The sequence below is a fragment of the Python bivittatus genome, unplaced genomic scaffold, assembly GCF_059951505.1.
Source record: "Python bivittatus isolate LINGU-HERP-01145 unplaced genomic scaffold, Pbiv_v1 ctg000080_np1212, whole genome shotgun sequence".
Classification (NCBI taxonomy): Eukaryota; Metazoa; Chordata; class Lepidosauria; order Squamata; family Pythonidae; genus Python; species Python bivittatus.
Genome location: NW_028277035.1, coordinates 84,508,456 through 84,530,747, shown reverse-complemented (window position 1 = coordinate 84,530,747; position 22,292 = coordinate 84,508,456). Strand labels below are relative to the sequence as shown.

At 39.4% G+C, this 22,292-nt stretch overlaps 1 protein-coding gene across 2 annotated transcripts in view; it reads right to left on the bottom strand.

Annotated features, from left to right (window-relative positions):
- Positions 1-8,310: 8,310 nt before the first annotated feature.
- FAM3D (FAM3 metabolism regulating signaling molecule D) overlaps positions 8,311-22,292 on the bottom strand; it is a 35,818-nt gene continuing 21,836 nt past the window's right edge. For both annotated transcript variants that reach the window (XM_007427413.4, XM_025166183.2), the window contains 3 exons: positions 21,686-21,770; positions 13,812-13,938; positions 8,311-10,032 (listed from right to left, as the gene is read on the bottom strand). In XM_007427413.4, coding sequence (XP_007427475.1) covers positions 9,943-10,032; positions 13,812-13,938; positions 21,686-21,770 — 302 coding nt within the window. In that variant the 3' untranslated portion in view covers positions 8,311-9,942. The remainder of the gene's footprint in view (positions 10,033-13,811; positions 13,939-21,685; positions 21,771-22,292) is intronic.

Sequence of the window (22,292 nt, the reverse complement as noted above, 5' to 3'; positions counted from 1 at the left end):
CTAAAAGGAAAATAGTGAAGAGGGAAGAATACATAGAGGTATGGGAGCATTCTGGATTTTTTGAACCTAATGACCATTTGTAATCATCTGAATGCCTTTACAGTTTTAACTATTGTGACTGGATAAGGCAAACGTGATGACTTGAGCGATCTCTTTCAAAGGAAACCAAGTTGAGCTTCCCCATGACTCTTTCACAGTTTTGAGAAGTGGGGAGCTGGAACAATTAATATGATATTCCAAGCTTCAGATTGGGTGGGACCACAGATTGGGTTGGAGTAAGGAGCATGCAGCTCCTCCCTTCCAAGGATTCTCTCTATCAGCAGCTACTTGACCAGATTCCAGTGGAAGGAGAAGTGGGACTAAGTGCCACTTGACTTTTCCTCTCTTAGAATAGCCCACTTGAATGCCAGTGGGAGGTACACTTGCATTCACCTTCCTCTTTCTATTCCTCCTGTTTCCCTTGTTGTATAATATAATTATAGTTAAACTGTTGTATAACATAATTATACTCAATTGTGAGTGTAAATGTATTAAAAATAATTTTCAAAATCATTCCGGGATATGTTAGAGACACTTATGCTTAGTTGAAAATATTCCCTTCCCTAAATTCTTCCATTTTCTACCATATTTAACCATAGAGAGTAAGGTAAACTTAAAAATCTTACAGAGCTCCAGTTCATTAAGATACATTACTATGTTAGTTGGGTGTCTTATTTGGAGGAAAGTATTTTTCTGAGTAGGCTTTCATTAAGAATATCTCTAAGGAGCTTTTCAAAACTGATCCCTAAATATTTCCAACATTCCAGCAATTCTTATTTTCTCCCTTCATTGCTTTATGAAACTTTCCTTCCAGCCCACGAAAGCTGTTTTTCCCCTTTGATTAAATAGCACGATTCACTCTATAACTAGTTGACCCATTTCAGTTGGTGAATCCCCTGCTAGCTTGGCAATGTCTTCTTATCCAAAGTCCAAATGCAAAATAGAAAATCATTACCTTTTTCCCATGAGTTGCACCCATGATTTTAGGAGTTCACTTCTTCCCCTTGCAACACTTTGAATTTCCCTCCAGGATTTTGTTGCATGTGGGTGAATGAGAAAGCCGGAATACCAGCCGTATATGGAGCCGTCTTATTCTGCTGTGTCCTCCAGGGCACTTTTTGCAGAGAGATGCCTCCTGTCTTCAGTCTTGCAGACAGTGATGTTATGCAGCTCCTTGCACTCCCATTTCCTCATAGCATAAGAAGGGCCAGAAAATAGCAGCAAGACGTTCAAGGGGACGAGCAAAGCAGTTTCCCCTTGATTGCTTATCCTGGCATGTGAAGAATTCATTTTTTGAGTATACCTAACAACTGGGTTGCACACTGCCCAGGGCTACATACAAAGGCAGCTTTCATGCTGTGGATGACCATCTCCTTAGCCGAGCTCTTTTTGTGAAAGCCTGTTGAAGATTAGATTAATCAGACTTGACACAGCGAGATGTCACTGGGAGCAGAGCTGATCAGAGGAGGAATCCAACCTGTGCCACACAGCTGGGCCACAACAGCAGGAGCCCTTTTCCTTGATCAAGGATTTGTGCCATCCTCCCCTCGCCTCCTCCTGCCCCCAATTTGATCCTCACTTCAGTGCAGCCTTGGAGAAAAGAACAAGGAAAGTAAAGCACCAAGAGCTGTTTTGGGAAGAAACAGGAGGAGGGAGTCTGGACGGGCTTTTGCTGCTGAAGCATCCTGTGTGCTCCTGCCTGACTTACAGATGCCGACTAGCCTCGTATTCTGCTCCAGTCTGTCTCAGAGAGGGGCCTAAAGCATGGTATTGCCTAACATGAATGTGGCAAAACATACTGTAGCAATGGAGCAAATAGCCCTGAGAAGGGGCAGGCCAAGGGTCTGCTGCCGATGATTTGATACAAAATATTTTATCAATGAATCCCTCTATTGCCTTCCAGGCTGTAAAATTTCACCTACCTGTCTGGAATATGTGATAGTGACTCTCATGGTGGGATGGATAAAAGCATGATGGGTGATCCAGATCTTAGCCATCATCATTATTACAGCCACAGCTCAAATTAAGGAGGGAAGAGAAGGGGACCCTTTCAATCCCCAAATTAACTGATTTGATGAATTAATTATTGTTCCTCCCAGGCATTAATCTTATCCATCTCACAAGCTGTAAAAGGATAGGTTTGGCAGAAGATGGTGTTTATAAGCAGTGCTTGGCACCATGGCAGCAGTCTTCTCCTGAGCCTCCATATTCTCAAAAATGTCAATACCATTTACCACCAATGGTAAATTTGCCACCAGGGAATAGTGAGATATCACTAGCACACATTTGTTGTCTTTTTCAAACAGCTCATAAACCCCCTCCCTTCTGCAGAATCTGAGGAACTGGAGATACTTTCAAAGTGTTGGACTGGATGGGACCTGATGCAGGAATAAGTGTTTGGAAAAACAAGGCAAGTTTGAAGAGGAAAAGAATGCAATGCCAGCTCTACAGCAGTCTTGAGAACATAAAATATTCTTCTAGATAAGAAAATAGCTTAATGTCAGCTTTATTTTGTAGAAGAAAACCATCTGGCTAGGAAGTGACTTTACCTGGAGACTTTACCTTAAATACTGTTCTAAGAAAAGCCTTGACTTCATTTGCTCTACAGCCAACAACACAAAACCTAGATTGCATACTGCACCTTTTGATGCATTATAATGCATTGGCCTCTTGGCCACTGCAGCCCTGTCCTCCTGAGAAGTAATGCAGGAACAGAGAGCATATGAGAGAATATCCCACTCCAGCACAGCAGCAGAGGAACAGGCAAGTCCAATGCACCTTTTGCTGCAGCTGGCTTGCAGATTCTTCCATTCCCCTGCAAGAAAGCCAGCCAGAAACACTCATCTGGAGCAGGATGATAGCAGAACCCCAGGATTACCATGATGTAGATTGGGACTATCAAGAGATAGGAGTATAGGGACCACAAAGCCCTAAATTCCCTCTGCCATTCTGGCTAGGAATTCTGGGACTTGCAACTCTAATCCGTTTGGAGATCAGTAGGTATGAAGACTGTTCTAATCCATATTGGAGCACCAAGAGTATTAAGGGAGGAAGAGTAGTGCCTGTTTTTGTCCTGCTAGCTACAGACAAAGGCTAAATAATATGAAGTTGAACAGAATGGAAAGGCCTCAGAAGGGTCAATAAAGCCCATTACATTATTCTCCTCCTTCCCATGGAATACCCTATGATATACGAGAAATAGATATGCATTGTTGATGTAGGGCTCTTTTCTGCCCAAGTTCGTGGTTTAGAGTTAACAAATACTACATGTCCTATTTGATATTGATTCACCTTGTGCTGATCATTTGATAGGCAGTGAGGAAAACACCCACCAGGACCCACTTACTATGATACCAAGCAGCCACATCTGGCATCTTGTGGGCATCTGTATACCCAGAGGACTTTGGGGGTGGAGTGCTTTGAATCAATTTCACCAAGCCTTCGAGTGGCTGCAACTGTTTTGTGTCTTCAGTAGGTGGATCCAGAGGAGCACCTGGGCAAGATAAGTGCCTCTTTGGTTCATCTATACATAAGTCTAGGTCTTCCCCTTCCTTGGTTCCCAGGATCTATCAACTTCTACTGCTATTCTTGTTTTCCTATTATATTTTATGTGACTATTCTAGTCACGTTTATGTGAGATGGGCAGCTATATAAATATAATAAATAAGTAAATAAGTAAATAAGTAAACAAGTAAGTAAGTTGTCAGCCCTACAAGGTAGACCAGACTAAGAAACCAGTGGCATATAGGTCAGGACTGCTTTTATTGTAACAGCTATAGCAATAGATATTTCAAGTCTGAATATGCTTCTCCCCTCCCTCCCTCCCTTTATCTTCATGTGATGTGTGAGGGCCTTTTCTGAGATGTTTTCTCAAGTTACTTTCTTGGCCTGGGCTTGCCTGACTATTGCCTTGGTAGTGGCTCTTCTTCCTGACCTTCAAGGCCATTCCCTCTGCCTTCTACATATACTGACCACTAGGAAGTAGTATGTGACCAGTTTCATCCTTACTGGGAATCATCAGATTGCCTCCTCATGATCAGTATAACCAAAAAACCACATAGGATATACACTACATAAAAATAGGGAAATTTCCCTCTCATCCCAAAGGGAGGGGGTAGAAGTCATGTCCCTCATACATGGGGACATGACTTAATGTAACATCTTCCTCTCTGAAAATTTAATGGAAGGTAGACCATATGTACCATGTGATAGATTCATGCTTTCTGAAGCTCTGATTCTCCCCCTCCTCTTAAAAGTTTCTAGTATCGCAAAGTCCATACTATTGACAATGAAGCAAAATTGGGTGTGTGTGGGATGGGGGGACAGAGTAGTGATGGTGATGAGTTACGTCCTGACGAGAATATTGAAAGATTTTCTAAAAATGAAAAACATATGATTGGAGGAAAGGCGGTGGATTGATCCAAGGGAAATGTCCTGATAGAAGAATTGGGGTAGCGTGTTAATGACCTGGAAGATGGAAGTCGTAGTATGGGAAAGGTTTCAGGGGAGAAATGGTGAGTCATGTAAAATGTGGGGCAAATCAACATGGGGATATTCTATTTGCCACATATGGGACTGAAAAGCAACATCTAAATATGCTATAAATAGAAATATAAATTAAATGCACTGATTTTAATACAAAAAGGATGGGCTGCATTATTCCACATTTAAATGATTGGTGTATCAAAGTTCCTTATTTGGGCTAGAACCAGTGCATCCCTTCAGGTTTTGTCATCCAGAAAAGAGGTCCCTTGATTTAAAGAAATCAACTTGTGAATATAAAATTCTAACATTTTCTTTGTTGCTATTTCTTCCTAAGGAAAGATTTCCACCTGCTGGTTAAAAGATGAAATTGTGGCTTGTTGAATTATCCATAGAGAAATTATAAGAATGTACAGAATATTTGCCTCTGAACATGTGGCCAAGTTCAAATAGTTGTTTCTAAAGAAGCAGTCAGTAGTTGAGAGGTAAACCAGGATTTATAGCAGCAGCTTTGTCGGAAGGTCGTCTTTCAAAGAAAGTTCATTATTTTTTATCCCAAAGATACAAGATAAAGCCATACGATGGAGTCATAAGTGAGCTATTTCAGGCTTCAGTTTGTGGATATCTGGAAAATCATGATAGTGGTTCCACCCACCTACACTGGTTTAAAAAGTACAGCAAGGCTGCACAACTTTTTTTGTGTGGTGGGAGCCACACTTCAAAAAGTAGATAAGACAAATAGACAAGAAATGGGTGGGAAGATATGAAACTACAGTACAATTAAATAAAAATCAAATGCAATTAGTTAATACTGATAATGTGATTGATCTGTATGCATTTAATAATTTATATTTTTGATTATAATTGGGTAGCAGTTTTTAGATGGATTCTGGAGGCCATTCTCAAGGTTATGGTGGACTGTTTGTGGCTCTGAACCAGAGGTGTCCATGCAGATGGATCAAAAAAGAAAAGAGGACTGCCATAAATGTATGACTGAAACTCTCCCCTTTTCTATATGTGTAATCACACACACATGTATATACAAAAGGGGGGGGGGACTTCAATTGCTCATTCATGACTGCTATCTTGACTTAAAAGACAACAACAGCCTACCCTGCTCTAAGGCTCTGTTTGTAGATGCCAGGGGTCTTTGAAAAGGCTGGAAGTATAAATGGAAGTATGAACAGTCCTGACTCAGGCTGGGAGTCCATTACAACACTGAGCCCCCTGCTCATCTCAACCAGCCATGTAAACTATATAGAGTTAGTCATCTATCCTTGTTTGTGCAAGTCAAGGCTGATACAAAACAGATGAAATATCATCTGTCTTTCTAATGGCTTTTCCACCTGGCCTGTCAACCACCCCTTGGATACATCCCATTAACCAGTTTTAGAGAACATGTCTTCATGATGCAGCCATCACAGAGGGAGCCTAAATTTGTCCTTAGCTGTTCCAGTTTTAAAGTTGTGTTTGCTGTCTTCTCCTGACAAAGTCTTGGTGTATGAATGATCTGCAGTGCCTTATTCACAACCATGGTAATGATGTGGTCAGGGCTGACATCTGACAAGCTCCTACTGCCATGCCCCCTTGCCCTGGTCATCAGCTATTGTCCTCCATGACCATTTTGGCTTGTGCTGCAGGAGAAACCAGACCCCTGGTTTCCACATATGCATCTGCCTGCATTAATGTCTGATCCATAGTTCACAAAATGTTGTTCAGGCATATCTTGGGCTCCTGATATACACTGCTATACCAGTCTTTTGGAAAATCAGCAGATATATTGTTAAACCTGTATTTAATGCTCTTTCAAAAGACTGTAGACCTCTCTCTCTATGTCAAATGTCAAAAGACTGACATTTGAATTATTCCTTTAATTAATTTTACTAAATTTTATAGGCTACCCAATCCATTATGACCCTGGGCAAGGTGCAATGTACAAAATGTAACATAAAATAATCTACGCAATTCAAAAATAATGTCTGGAGAAAAACAACCTCCGTCTCAGAAATCAGACAACCCACAATCCTACCACCTATCCAATCTAACCCAAGGGCGGGAAAAGAGCTATACGTTTGGTTCTGTCCCAGAATGAGCACATTTAAGGTTTTCTGCTGACAATGGATTTTATATGGCTAGGCTTTCTACTTTTTTTATTATTTTGGGAAGGAGGCAGTGCTGTTCTGTCTACTTCGGTGTCATTTTGCAGACTCCATGGGGTAGTTCTTCTGAGTGCTGCCAATAGCAGCCACTAGCTGCTAGAACCTGCCATTGCCTTTCAGCACTGAATGATTCTGTATACTTTTAAAAACACCCACTATCAAAATGATTTAAGGGAACAATTAAGAAAAGTACATTTAGGTTACACACATATTGTAGTGCTGTGAGTAGGCATGGTGGGTGGAGAGATTACCAGATCAGCAGGTCATCGGTATGCCAGATACTCAGTGCCTTAGAACTGACAATGAAAATGCTTCTGACTTTTAGGATTAACTATCAACAGTATAGGAACCAGAAGTCAAGAAATATGCCCCAGACTGGTAGTGTAGTAATGAAAGCCATGGAAAAGATATTCAGATCCTGGGATGTGTCTATATCTACAAAGATCAGAATCATGCAGGCAATGGTTTTCCCTATGATACCCTATGGGAGTAAATGTTTGAATTTGAAGAAGCAGGATAGAATGAGTATCAGTGCTTTTGAACTCTGGTGTTAGAGAAGACTCCTGAGAATACTGTGGGTAGCCAAGAAAGCAAACAAATGGATCACAGCAAAAAATCAACCCAAAGTTCTCACCCGAGGTGTAAATAACAAGGCTCAAGTTATCCTATTTTGGATACAATTATGCACAGACCTAACTTTCTGGGAAAGTCTAATAATGCTAGGAAAGTAAAAGGAAAGAGAAGACCACCAGCAACAAGGTGGATGAACTTGATTACAGTAATGATGGGGGCATTGTTGGAAGACCAGAAGAGCCTGATTTGGGACAGATCATGTTGAAGAAGATCTATATATGGGATTGCTGAGAGGTGACACTGCCTAGATGGCACATAATCAACCAATAATGTATGCTCATCTTCTACTAGAGGAGCAGGTGACAGCTCTGGCTAGGAGTGCCTTTACCCAGATTTCTTTGGTGCATCAAGTGCACTCTTACCTGGACTGAGATCCCTTCTCACATTCGTTCCTGCTTCGATCACTTCACATTTGGACTGTAATTGGGATGTCTCTGTACACCCATATGACACTCTGCTGTATGAGCTGTGCTGCTTACTGATGTGCTTCCAGGTGCAATTCAAGGTGCTGCCCTATAAAGCCTTCATGACATAGGGCCCGGGTACCTCAGAGACTGCCTTTGCCTCATTGAGCTTGCTTTCTAAGATTTGATGGTCAGCCTTTTGGGGCAGGCCAGATCAGGGAACAAACAATGCAAGGAACTCTATTGTTTGGGGGTATAACAACAGCCTTGACATCCTGCTAGAGTTTCCTTCTCCTCCTCCTTATAATCAGAAAAATCAAGATGGCATTATCTTGAGATTCTTTTCCCCTCTTCTTTCCCAGGGCTAAGTTGATGTTTATTTAAAGGTTCTTGCATTCCTTCTTCAAGATTATCTCCAGTGTCTTCCACCCAGAGTTTTGTGTTGCTTTGTCCCTGTCTTCCTTGAATACCTGGTTCTTTCCCCAGGCCTTGGCATGAGGTGTGGTTTTCTTTGGTCACATTGTGTTCACATTGTGAGTTCTTATTTGTTTTATTAGGTCATAGCATCTTATCAGAGACTTTTTATGCTTGAATTTATTGTAAAAGTTTATTGAGCTCTATACATCTGATAAAATAAACAAACATAAAAAGGACAGGAGGCCCTCCAAATCTCTTCCAAGTCTAAGATTCTATGACTGTACAAACTAGATCCAGAGTAGAAGAGAACTGTGGAAGCCAAACTGGTTGGACAAGACTGGCTGGGTCCACTGTTTTGTTAGGCAAATTCAGCCAGGTGTCTCCATGGGAACTAAGAAAGCAAAGGTAGCAGGACATTTTTTATCCCCTTCCTAACTAAAAAGAAGAGACAAAATACTTCTCTGAGTGACAGTGACTTGAAGGCTGAGGTTTTAGATTCTATCAGGAGCAACAGCATTTTGGAGATCTGCTGTGGGAGCAAGAAGGGGAATGACTGTCTGAAGTGTGAAAGCTGTGTAGCTCCATTGAGTTTAATCTACTGCATATATTTTTTTAAGAAGCACAAACATTTCAAACTGCCAATAGGCTTCGACTGAGCACCTTCCAAAGGAAATCAGACCAGGGTACATTATGCATTCTTGGAATGTTTGACCGTTTAAAGAAAAGGGATGTGTGCTATAACAGATGGGTACTGTGAAGGTTTTGGGGGGCTCCATTTTTAAAATGCAGTGAAACTTTGATTTACCAAACCTTGATACAATAGGCTTTGCATATAATAGACCAAATGTCTGTCTGTCTGTCTGTCTGTCCGTCCGTCCGTCCGTCCGTCCGTCCATCCGTCCATCCATCCATCCATCCATCCATCCATCCATCCATCCATCTTACATGATAAGTTCATTATACAAATGATAAAACTGACAATATTTGCATCAACGTACTCATGCCCAATGACATAAATGAATACGAATGATGTGACTTGCGTGATTTGTATCATATCACAGTTTGCAATTTAATCCAGTAACAGTCTTCATCAACTAAGTATTCACCCATGTTTATCCAAGTCAGTAACAGAGCTAGTGGTTGCATTTACACAAGCTAAAAATCTTAGTTAGTTTTAATCCTGGTTGTTTTTGTTGGCCAGGATGGTGCACTCAAAATTGACAGCTAGGTTTCATGCCATTCTGAAGCCCAAAATACAACAAAATTACAACATAAGCCTAAAATAGAATGAAAACAGTATATCTATAAAAAAAATAAATCCAAGAACTGTGCTCTATCCAACCTCAACACCCACCCCCAAATTCCTGAGCCTGCCCACGGCAGTCTTTGCTTCAGCTCAAATATTAAATGTGGCTCCCGAGAATGAAATGGTGTCCGTCACTGTTCTATATTACGTGTATCTTCTGCTCCAAAAGCTCTTTTTGAACGATTTGCATTTGTGGAATTTAGCTACAATGGTCATAGGACTTCTCAAAGCATTAGTTCAACTGGAAGCATATGCCTGTAGTTCCTCAGAACTCATTACTTATATATCGGAGCAGTAGTGAAAATGCTATTGGCCACATGCAATAGCTGACCTTTTTTCGTTATCTTATCTGAAACCAGCAGGGTGACTTGAATTCTGAGTTCAAAACCTCATGGGGTTAAAGGCTGAATTATTTCAAATTCACTACCCCAGGACCTCAGGCAAAACAAAAAGTCTGTTAGATAAGACCACAGTTTGTTCTTGCTCCAAATTTACTTCTGGGCTACTCTATCTTCTTAGGTACACAGCCCTCCATTTCCAGAACTTCAGGCCAGCCATCATACTTGTTTGTCTTCTCATTGTTTTTCAAATACTGTAAAAGAAAAAAGAGGCAAAATTAAGAGTGTGATTAGTAAAATGTGCAAGCATTTGCTTTTGATATTTATACTTTTCAAGAGATAGGAATATGGCTTCCATAAAATCAAACCATTAACCTCTTCAGCTCAGTAGCTGGCAGATATTTCTTCCGAAGTACTACAGTACTGACTTTTATTTGGAGATGCAGGAATTGCATTTCTGCGATATAGCACCATGCTACAGTTAGGTTTATTCAGATATCTTCTTTTTATATGTTAAAGCATCATATGGTGACTTGTAGCAAGGTTCTGCATGCATTCATTTAATAGCATCCGGAATTTTCTGAGCGGTGGGATGAGTCCATGCAGTCATTTCCAGCCTGGCTCCTCTGTATGCCTTGGGAAGAACTACAGTTTCTAACCATGGGCAAGGATGGCTCGGAATTCTGTAATTTGAGGTCTAATACTGGAGGACAATAGGTTAAGACAAGCTGAGTTAGTATATCTGAGATCCCCAATCTGTCTTCCATGGATACTGATGTCCTTGCAGACACCTCCACTGGGGTCCACCTCCTTTTTAATCTATTCTACTTTTTACATTTTGAATATTATTTTAATTTTAAACACAATTTTAAAAGATGTTGGAACATAAAAACATGCATTGTTCGGATGCAGAGGTATCTACAGTATTGAAGGCGTTTGAAGGATACACGTTCCACCACTTTTGTATGTGTGTGCAATGTCCAGTGTCAAAATATGGGAGAAGAGGGAAGGGATCATGACCCATAATTTATTTCTAACTTTTAGGATAAGTTTTAAATAGAAATTTATGAGACTGGATTATTGCATGTTTAAATAAAATCTGAAAAAAGGAAGCTGGCCCTAGCACTGAGAAACACATCTATTCCCACTGTATTCCATATACATTATATAGGTGCTCATAGAAGAGAAAAACTGTGGGTGATTGCAATCTATTGCCTTGTTTGTAAATGTGTCCATGATGCTCATCCTTCTAATTGTGGGTATTATTTTCTTATTTTGTTGTTTAAAATTAAGCAAAATTCTATTTACTCTAGGAGATCTTTACACAGCCTTTTTTTTGGCCAATATGAAACCCTGTTATGATGGAGATGTTTTTTCTTTTCTTTTATCTCCAGAGTAACATGCGGGAAACAGATAGGACAGCACAGTCTCTTGGTTAACTTTTAAACAAAGAAATAAGCTAAGCATTTAAATGCTTTTTTATTAGATTCTACATTGTATCTGTAGCCAGTCAGTCCTTGCTGATCCTGGCAAATCTATTCCTAGCCCTGTCTTCCTGGCCATGGAGGTTTTCCTAAACTAATACTGTAAGTGTCCTTCAAACCAGTCTTTCCACCACCACCACCACTTGAATCCTTCCTCTAAATTGAGAGGAGGTGCCACACTCTGATCAGCAATGCCACGGCTCAATATTCAGTCTTTCTGTCCAGAAAAAGAAAGGTGAAGCTGATAGTGAGTATTCTGAGTGGCCAAAAGGAATGATAAGGAGAAAGTTTCAAGGTTGCCTAGTGATACATCGATGTGGTGTGATTGGTGACATCCACTATGACCCCCGCTTTATGAACGGGCCCATTTTGTTTCAGTGTTCATCATAGGCTGTCAAAACATTAAAGACTTTCATGGGCCCTTAATAATATTACATGGAGTATTCAAACCTTTTCCAGCCACATTATCCGAGGACCTAGCTCTCTAGATAAGGCTCTAATACTGAGAAAGGTGGAAGGAAAGAGAAGAAGAGCACGACCGGGAGCAAGGTGGATAGACTTGGTAATGGATGCACCATTGGAAGACCTGAAAAACCAGATTAGGGACAAATTGTAATGGAAAAAAATCTATCTATATAGTTGCTGAGACTTGACAATGACTTGATGGCATATAATTAATCAAATTCAAATTTTAATTCTTCTGAATAAATAATTGGTTTGCTGGCTATATAAAAGGATTTGCACAAAGGGAACATCAGTGAGATTATGCATTTATTTTATGTTAAGATCACTGGATATCCATTCAATATATTTCACTGGATGTGGCAAAGATTGTGGTTATAAGTACATCACACATTTGTGCATTTATGCATGGATTTTGAGTGCACCAGTGAGCAGAAAAGTGCTCAATTTTGGGGGGGGGAAGTACACATAGTTACAACAGACTGCACTCTGAGCCATGGCATCAGTGTGTCTCTCAATGTGGCCAAGAAAGACAGCTTCAATATATAAAAAATATTCTAGATGGTGGGGAAAACTTTAAAACTAGCTGTAATTTCTGAGTGTAAAATCGTTCTAAGAAGTGGCCTTGATATATGCTATCTAAATATAAACTTCATAATAAGTATGACTAGTGGTGTATTTACAAAGCCCTGAGCAAGAGTAGCCAGTTCAACATTGTGAGATCAGATCTGCAATCTAGCAACCTCTGGCCAGTGACACATTGTTCAGAACTCACCTCCCTGCCGAAGCTGAGACCTAAAACAAGTCAAACTCCTTTTCTACCAATTTCTTTTTGAATTTGTAGAGATATTTAAAGAAAACTGGTGGGGAAGTTCTGTCAGAGCAGCTGCTGATGAAAAAAAGACCACTTTCAGCTCACATGTTGAAGGTAATTTTAAATGGTTTATGAAAATAACTAAGTAATCCCAAATATGGATATGTTGGGGTATGTGAGAGTATGTGTAGCAGCAAAGGGACTGATTGCCATTGTGAAGGTAGTGCTGATTCATTGTGGCCAAGAAAGACAGCTTCAATATGTAAAAAATATTCTAGATGGTGGGGAAAACTCCAGTACAGAAGGATGTACAGGGGAGAGTGTCTTTATCAGGCTTTTCACTCCATTGCAGATGGATGGATGGATGGATGGATGGATGGAAGGAAGGAAGGAAGGAAGGAAGGAAGGAAGGAAGGAAGGAAGGAAAATCATCCATGGTGGGGGAGTCAATGACATCAAAATGGCAGGCGTGACCAGGCGACCAAGGTCCCATCCCTTTTTACATGTATGTGATAAGTATGACACAGTTTAAAAGGAGCAGGTTTTCAATCACTTGGTCACTTCTAGGTGACTGATGCTATTGATCTCCTAAGAAGATGTGATAGAGAGATAGAGATAGATAGATAGATACAGAAATATTCTCCTCTAATAGAAAAAGAAAGCAGGCAAACCAGCTATAGGGCCATAATTTTGAAAATCTTAATTCTGGAGGTGTGAAGGAATGTGAGTTGGATTCAGAGAAGGAGAATAATGCTGAGCAGTTACAGAAAAAATGTCTGAGTCCTGGGAAAGTAGAAAGTATAAGAAAGAAACCTGAAACAACTTACCTTGATTGTGTTAGGTGTAAGTTGAAGTAGAGAGGGGCTTGGACAGATTCTAGTACAATACCCTAACCGCATTAATGTACATGCCAAGATGCCTAGCAGCTCCTGTTTTCTGCCATTCCCTACCTCCAAGGGCTGACAGGAATACCTTTCACTGGAATTGAACAGATTAGCCCAGTTTCAGGAGCTGACCCTAGCAGAAAACTATAGACGTTATCCCAAGTATAGGTGGATCCTGGGGTACAGAGATGCACCACTGGAGGGATCTCCTCTTTGCCAGGGGAGGGACTTTCCTGCCCTGTCTTAATCCTGGGAGCCAGTGGATCGGAGGGAGATTAGGACTTTCCTGATTCTGCCATTCTGGTTCTGCCATAAGTAAGCGAAGAAGAAACCATCTGTGCACGTATCACTTTGGATTACAGTACACAGCTACTGTTGCAACAACATACCTGTTCAAATGGGCTTTTGTGTTTGAGTCCCTTCCCACCAAGAAATATCCAGTTGTCTCGAAAAGCCAGGTCAGAAGCGTGGCTGCTTCCTAAGTCAGTAAATAGCTTGCGGGCTTCATCATTTAGCCTGAGAGACAGAAAATTGTTTTGTCGTGTTTTTTCTTTAATGCGTCATGGAAGGAACAATAACAAAAAACGTTCTGAAGACGTGTACATATGCTTAAAGTCCAAGTAAAGCAAAACAAACAAGGGCGGGGGGAATAACAGTGCCAGAATTAGTCAACCAATCAAATCATAATTCAGCCTTTCAGAAGACAGAAGATGGAGGAAGATCTATCAATACAAAGCTCACTCAGACTGCAAATAGTTTCTCCTTACCCTACGTTGCTCAAATCTGTTGCGAAAACAATTCTCTCTTTTTGCTATTACTGTTCATCCAGGCAACAGCACTGTAGTTCCCAGAGCCAAACATTTTAGGAGATTCCCTCTCCATCCAAGCAGGTGGAGAAGAAGAACCACCCTTGAAGTTTCCCTTTGTAGGCATGGCTGCCTCTATTAGCCTTGCTGTTTTGCACAGAACTATCAAAACAGAATGTTCTGAGTTGAGATTCTGGGTGCTCTTAAGTCGGTGTGAAAAAACAACAACACATTTTGGATTTATTAGATCCTTTTCTGGAGAAGTGGAAGCAGGACTGGGAGAATATCTTAGCCATGAAGACATTGTATCTATCTATCTATCTATCTATCTATCTATCTATCTATCTATCTATCTATCTATCTATCATATATCAATCAATCATCTATCATCTCTATCTATCTGTCTATCTATCTATCATCCATCCATCCATCCATCCATCCATCCATCCATCCATCCATCTATCATATCAATCATCTATCATCTTTATCTATCTATATCTCTATTATCCATCCATCCATCCATCCATCCATCCATCCATCCATCCATCCATCCATCCATCTATCATATCAATCATCTATCATCTTTATCTATCTATATCTCTATTATCCATCCATCCATCCATCCATCCATCCATCCATCCATCCATCCATCTATCATATCAATCATCTATCATCTTTATCTATCTATATCTCTATTATCCATCCATCCATCCATCCATCCATCCATCCATCCATCCATCCATCCATCCATCTATCTATCTATCTATCTATCTATCTATCTATCTATCTATCTATCTATCTATCTATCTATCTATCTATCTATCTATCTATCTATCTATCTATCATCTCTCTCTCTCTCTCTCTCATCTGTTCTGTTCTGTCTCATGCCTTCCTATCTGACATTATTGCCCTGATGCACTCCTATATACCCTGGAGTAACTTCCACTGAACTAAGTGGGCCTTATTTCCCTGCAACATGCATAAGATAATACTAGAGAGGTGGATAACCCTAACAATCTAGTCTGCTTTTTTGTCCATTTAAATAAGATAGGAATTTTGCACAGTATCTTTCTATATTTCTGTAGTTGATAGAAAACTTCAGAGCCATTTATAATTGCAATATCTTGCAACTTACAGAAGCATGTCTTCTGTTAATTTTATAAAAGTAAATTGCCCATGAACCTTTACAAATAACGTGTATCACCTTTCTTTTATTTGATGTTGAAACAGGTTTGCCAGCCATCTGCACGAATAGCGGTATTTATTATTATGTGCTCAAGCAGAATTTAAGTGCAGAATTTACACTTAAATGAAGTGTAATTTCTGCACTTAGTAGGGGGCTGCATTCAGTGGTCTAGATGGTCCCTTCCAAATTTATGATTATATTCCTTGAATTGTATATTTCCTTGATGCAGCCTTTTAAACTGTAAATCCCTGTGATCTAAAAAGTTAATGACCGTTGTTTGTACACAACTTTAGTAACAGATCTTTTAGACCCTTTTTTACCACCAAGGTTTCAGGTGAAGAAAAATGAATGGTAGCAGATTTTGATAGTGGCACACATTCTTCTGTGAAATCTAGCAGAACCAGAGCAAGAAGTTTTACTTGCAATGGTGGGATTCTTTTATAGCTTAGCTTCCCAAATTAGATACAATATAATCACTCAACTGCTTAGCTGAGGTAATCAAAGTTATCATTTTTCTCCTTCTGGCAACAATATTTAGCTTTTATACAGTGCTTTTTCCTATATTTAGAAGTTGTTTATGTATAGCAGTAGGATATAATCTATCTGATTATAATGTACTGTATAAAAAAACAGGGAGCAAACCCCACACTCACTAGCACTGATGATGTTACCTAGTTGGGTAATGAAATGTCTGCAAGCAAACAACCAAGCTTGGAAAGCACCAAGGACTCCACAGTTCAACCCTGAGCTACAGATATTCTCTTCTATTGGAACCACATATGGGCATCAAATGCTTTAGAAAGCATGCAAATGGGAGAAATTTGCATGCAGGTAAATCTCTACCAAGGAATGTTCTTTCTGCACAAATGCCTATGACAGCATGCCCTGCCCACCAGCATCAGATACAAACTTCCAATAAACTGCATAGCTGGATGGAAAATAGCTTAACAAAGTGGCCTAAAAATGATACAGCTAATGATCATGGATGCTCACCTCAGACTAAACAAATACCAGCACACCATAGATAACCTCAAGGAGCAAATGGAACAAACCATGACCTCAGAACACACAAAAGTGCTATATCTACTACATGTATACTACATACTACATCTCTAAGACAAGCTGAAAAAAGGAATACATAATTCCAAACCAAACTGCTCAAGCTAAATCCCAGAAGCAGAGAGGTACCTGAACACAAATGGGTAGTCAACATGTCCAGCCACCCAATATCCACCGCAGAACATAATATCCTCCAGAAAGGCCTCAACTATAACATAGATGATGCTAATCAGTTAGAATTCTTTGCAGCCTTAGAAGCAGCATTTAAAACCACAGGACTTGCCACAGAGACCCAAGGAAACATAAGGCAGACAATCATACCACAGACCAAAAGAACACAGAATCGGAGCCAACTCAAAGCAAAGGACAGAGCAACCCTCAAGAAGGACCAGACTATCACTATCCTCCCAGCAGACAAAGGCTGAACCACGGTTATCATGGATAGAAAGCAATACATACAAAAAGCCAAAGAATTACTGGAGGACAAAGAAACCTACATTCCAGGAAACACCAACCCAATACAGAAACTAGATAACCTGATCAAGAAAACCCTTAACAACCTAACCAAGAAAGGTCAAATCACAGAAGAACAGTGACAGATGAAAAACAATAGACCCATCCTCACATGCTTCTATGGACACTTAAACATACACAAGCCCGACATACCCTTTTCATCCAATTGTATCCTTACAAGGGACCCCAACATACAACATAGCCAAAGATCTTACAAAAAAGCTTGGACATCTCACAGAGGGGAGTGAATATTTTATCAACTCCCCACTACAGTGCTGCCAGAAAATCATAAACATAGAAGAAAATGAAATTATGGTTTCATTAGATGTCACAGCACTCCTTACATCCATAGATCCAGAACTAGTGAAAGAATCCATGGCAGCAGTGCTACACAACACACCTGACCTAGCCATGGTTGAAACACCCAGAATCATGGACCTCATCAACCTCTGCCCCACTACCTACTTTCAGTTTGATAGACAAATATACCAACAAATCAGAGTAACACCCATGTGATCACCACTCTCAGGACTCATAGCAAAGAGTATAATGCAGCATCTAGAAACTATAGCACTCCCACACATACAACCAAAAGTATGAATCCAGTATGTAGATGACACCTTCGTCATAATAAAAAAGGAACAACTAGAGAAGATACAGGAAACAGTCAACAACATGTTCAAAGGAATAAAATTCACAAGGGAAGAAGAAAACACTACCCTTTCTGGATATCCTCATCAGCAGATGAAACAATGGCAAATTAGAAATGCAAGTCTATTGAAAAACAACCTACACTAACCAAGTGCTCCATTACCAAAGTAACAACCCAACCTCCCACAAGTGGAGTGTGTAAGAACATTATTCAGATGAGTACAAACACACTGCAGCAACCCAGAACACCAGAAAAAGGAAACGGACCACCTAAACTACATTGTTGAACAAAATGGATACTTTATCAACAAGTGCCTGACCACTCAACCCAGTACAGCACAACCAACACAAGCTATGACAAAGATAACACTACCATACATTAAAAACATCCCAGGAAGAACAGACTATTACAACCACATGGCATCACTGTTGCACACAAACCAACTAAAGATCTCCAAAGCATCATAAGTAAACCAAAAGACCCAGCAGCCCAAGAAGAAAAAACAGGAGTCATCTACAACATGCAGTGTAAGGACTATAACAGCCACTATGTAGGACAGACAGGCAAAAGGCTAGCAGAGCGCATCCATGAACACCAACTAGCAGTCAGAAGACGTGATGAAAACTCCTTAATCTCACAGCACATGGACACACTCAACCATAGTTTCAACTGGGAAACTGTCAGCATCCTAGACTAAGGTAAATCCAAAAATGTTAGGGAATTCTTGGAAGTTTGGCATTCAGACAAATCAGCCATCAATAGACACATAGAAATAAACCTCATTTACCCCACATTCAAAAGAGACAATAAAAACCTAAGAAGGAAACAAAAAGACCAGAACACATCCTCTCCAACAGCCAATACCCTGATAAGCAGGGATTAACACCAGACAAACAAGCAAGCAGAAAACAATACCATAACCGAGGAACTACCAAGGAGAAAACCACATCCCCACCAACACTGGCAGGGCAAGCTACTGTATAAAAAAAAAAAAACCAGGGGGCAACCCCACACTCACTACCACTGATGATGTTACCTAGTCAGATAATGAAATGTCTGCAAGCAAACAACCAAGCTCAGACAGCACCAAGGACTCCACAGGATAAAATCTCCTTACTTAGTGAGTAAATGTTGTAGAGGGAATACATTGAGGTAACCCTGGTTGGACTCTTCCAGTTTATTCACTGGGTTTTTAATTTGGTAGACCCATATGTCTATGAGTAGGGAACTAAGCCTGTTAAGAGGAACTACTGATAGATGTTTAAGAACAAGATTCATTATAAAAGCCTGCATTTCTGAGCTTCTCTCTTCATTATGGTTTTTCCCTACAGTAAGTAGGCTGAACAAGAGAATGTGAAAGTGTTCTAGTCTATCAGAGGAAAACAAAGCAGGGATAAATAGCAGAATAGAGAAGGAGACCTTTGTCTACTGTCAGTATTTCTGATGGTCCTACTGGTCAAAATAAAACATATGAAGTCAGTGCTCCTGGAGCTGCATCTCCAATAGATAGTTTCTACAAAAGTAAGTTGCATGAATATTTTTAAAAATACAAACAGCAGTCACGGATTCCCCACAGATCAGGAATGGGCAATATAGAGGAGTTTAATTCTTTATTGTGCCTGAAGTACTGCTCTGGATTATGCTCTCCAAATTCTCCACTGGAGAAAATAGTTTTCATTGGTATAAATGGCATTCTCCTGCCTCCATGCAGATAGCAGATGTGGGAGGACTGATCTGGAACTTGAATGCCATAGGGGCCAAGGTTTTTTTTTTTTCCCCCGATCAATCAGAGTACTTGGTTCTTTAAAAAAATCAGTTTGTGAATTTGCAGATTGTGTTAATGGCTTCTTTTTGTTTTGAAACATGATACAATAAAAAAATACCAGTACATACTGTAGTATGGAAACAATAAGCATAGCAACAAAGAAAAAAGAAAAAAATCTCTGGAAATTATGTTATGTATTCCATAAACATTGATTGTATTTCTTGAAATTTGTCTTCTTTGCTCCTTTGTTGAAAAAAGACAAATTGAAATATTGACAAGCAACACATATCAACAATCCCAGTGCTGCCAATCAAGTGTAGATTTCATGTCACTTGTACAATTATTCTTTTAGCCAAATCCATGCCTCCAAAACCTACAATTCATAGCATCTTGATAAATTTCAAAACTCTGGATATAGCTAAGAGGAATACACGCATCCTTCAAATAACAGTTGATCCATAGTCATAGTAAGAAGCCTGCCAATATTAGTCCAAAACATGATAATAATAGGACAAGACTAAACCAGATGAGTTAATGTTCCTATTCTTGAGTTAGATCTCTAGCAGCAAGGGAGCTATAGTAAAACTAATACTTATGAAGCATTCCCTGAGATATCCATTATATTTTAAACAGTTCTATTGTTATATTAACTTCATGTTAAGATCCTAGGAAACGTATTTCATGTTGTATGACGTAACCCTTCATTGCTTTATCAGAACAGGATATTCAAGCTTGTTATTCCAAAGATCAGGCAAATCATATCAATTTCATCAATTTCCTTCAACTTTCTATAAAGGTGTTACTGGCTTAGGAACTACAGAATCTCCAACTATTTCAGAAGGGCAATAGCATCTGGATCAAATAAACCAAATAACAGATTGAATAAACTGCCATGAAGCACTTGAGGTAAATCAAATGCGTGTTTTAATTCTTAAACATTTTAAAAACAGTTTCATCTGAGCTGAATCGATCCTAAGTAATCATGTTAAGAGGGGTCCTGTTTATCCCCAAACATATTTAGATGCTATTTTTAAACTGTGATTCTCCCAGCAGCTAAATTTTTCATGGGTAAATGGGTCACACTTATATTTGTGACTCAGTATTTTCCATATAAGTCTATCATCATTAAGTGTGGGTACTGAAACTGACCTTAACTTAACAAAGGAGGCTGGTATTTGCTAGGATATTATATTTATTATTTATTTATATGTTACATTTATATAGCTGCCCATCTCACACAAAGTGACTCTGGGCGGCGTATAACAATTAAATAAAATAACAAATGGATAAAAACAATCATGAAAAGATAAAAAGTGATTATTAAAATGAAAACTACCAAAAATTAAAAAAAATTAAATTTTAAAATATACAAACTCCACAGAGAGAGCAGAATATAAATCATAGTGGAGCCATCTAAGAATGTTTCTGGTTCCCAAAGACCCCCAGGCCTGATCTTGAGGGACTTCCTAAATGATAGCAAGGAAGGGGTGAGCCTCACTTCAGGAGGGAGAATGTTCCACAAGGAGAGAGCCACAGTGGAGAAGGCCCACCTCCTGGGACCCACCAAATGCAAGTCCCTGGCCGATGGACCATGTAATATACCTTCCCTGTCAGATCTAATGGGACGGGGTGATGTAATGTAAATGGGGAGAGATGGTCCCTCAGATAACCTTGATAACAGGATATCAATAGGATCAGGTAATAATACTGACTAACAAGCTGAGCCCAAGAAGGGAACTAAAAGTTGATTTTCCTTATTCCAAACAGTAAGCAAAGTGAGGATAAATGCTCTGGATAAACCCTTAAAAGTATGGAATGTAAAATCTACCTTTCTTGACAGAAAACTGTAATTTACACAGCGAAAATCTTCCAAAGAAATTTATTCCATATCTTGCATGTTCATTTAAAGTAATGTGATTAATAAATAAAATAATATAATTAATGTCCTCTCATACTATATATCAACCTTGGAGTTATATCCATCTTAATTGCATTCATTTTATCCCATACTCGATACTCAAGGGAATTCTAGACCCTGTCTTCTTTCCCCTGCATTAAAACAAGGGGAAGGTTCAGAGTTAACAGCTGGGAAGTGGTGTTACTGGCTCTTAGTGTATTTTGGCACGGGATGAAGAGGAAAAGAGTAGTGTCTTTACTGAAAAGCACGTCATGCTTACATCACTAACAGGAACTTCCGAAAAAGGATCTCCTTATGCATCACTCCTATGTAAACAAATTATACCACAAGACTAATAAAAAAGATACTTCAGTACTTTACTTACTTTGTTGCTGGGTCATCATAAGACGCAACAAGTACAAGAGTGCCTTGGTCAGCCGCTTTCATAAAATTCAGTAAATTGTTAACATCTTATGGAGAAATAATAATAAAAAAAAAAGTTTGTAATTTACATATTGTGCCATCTGGTGAACTCCCAAGTTATAGACAATACAATTAACAAAGGAGAACATGCTGTTTCTTAACAAATAATGTAACACACCAAAAGAAAATAAATCAAACAAATGCTATAAGTTAGCTTTCCAGTTGGCTGTGTCGTATAGAATTCTAGAAGTTGCATCTGGAGAAGGGTTCTATCTTGAGAAGCCAGCCAGAAATATAGTAGTTGAATTTTGAACAAATAAAAGCTTTCAAACCCTATCCAAGGGTAATCCCACAGACTGGTTCAGCCTGCTTTGCTTCCTCTGAATCCCTATGAGATTGGAAATAGGTACAATAGACTACAATAACTATAGAAATACAACCTGGAGGTTATCCATTAATGAGTCTTACCCTGCACTCAGAAGTTACAAGGGACTTCAGAAGAAATATAATTAATATTAACAAATAATGTATGCTAACCATCTCAACAATTTCTTTGCTTAATGGAAACT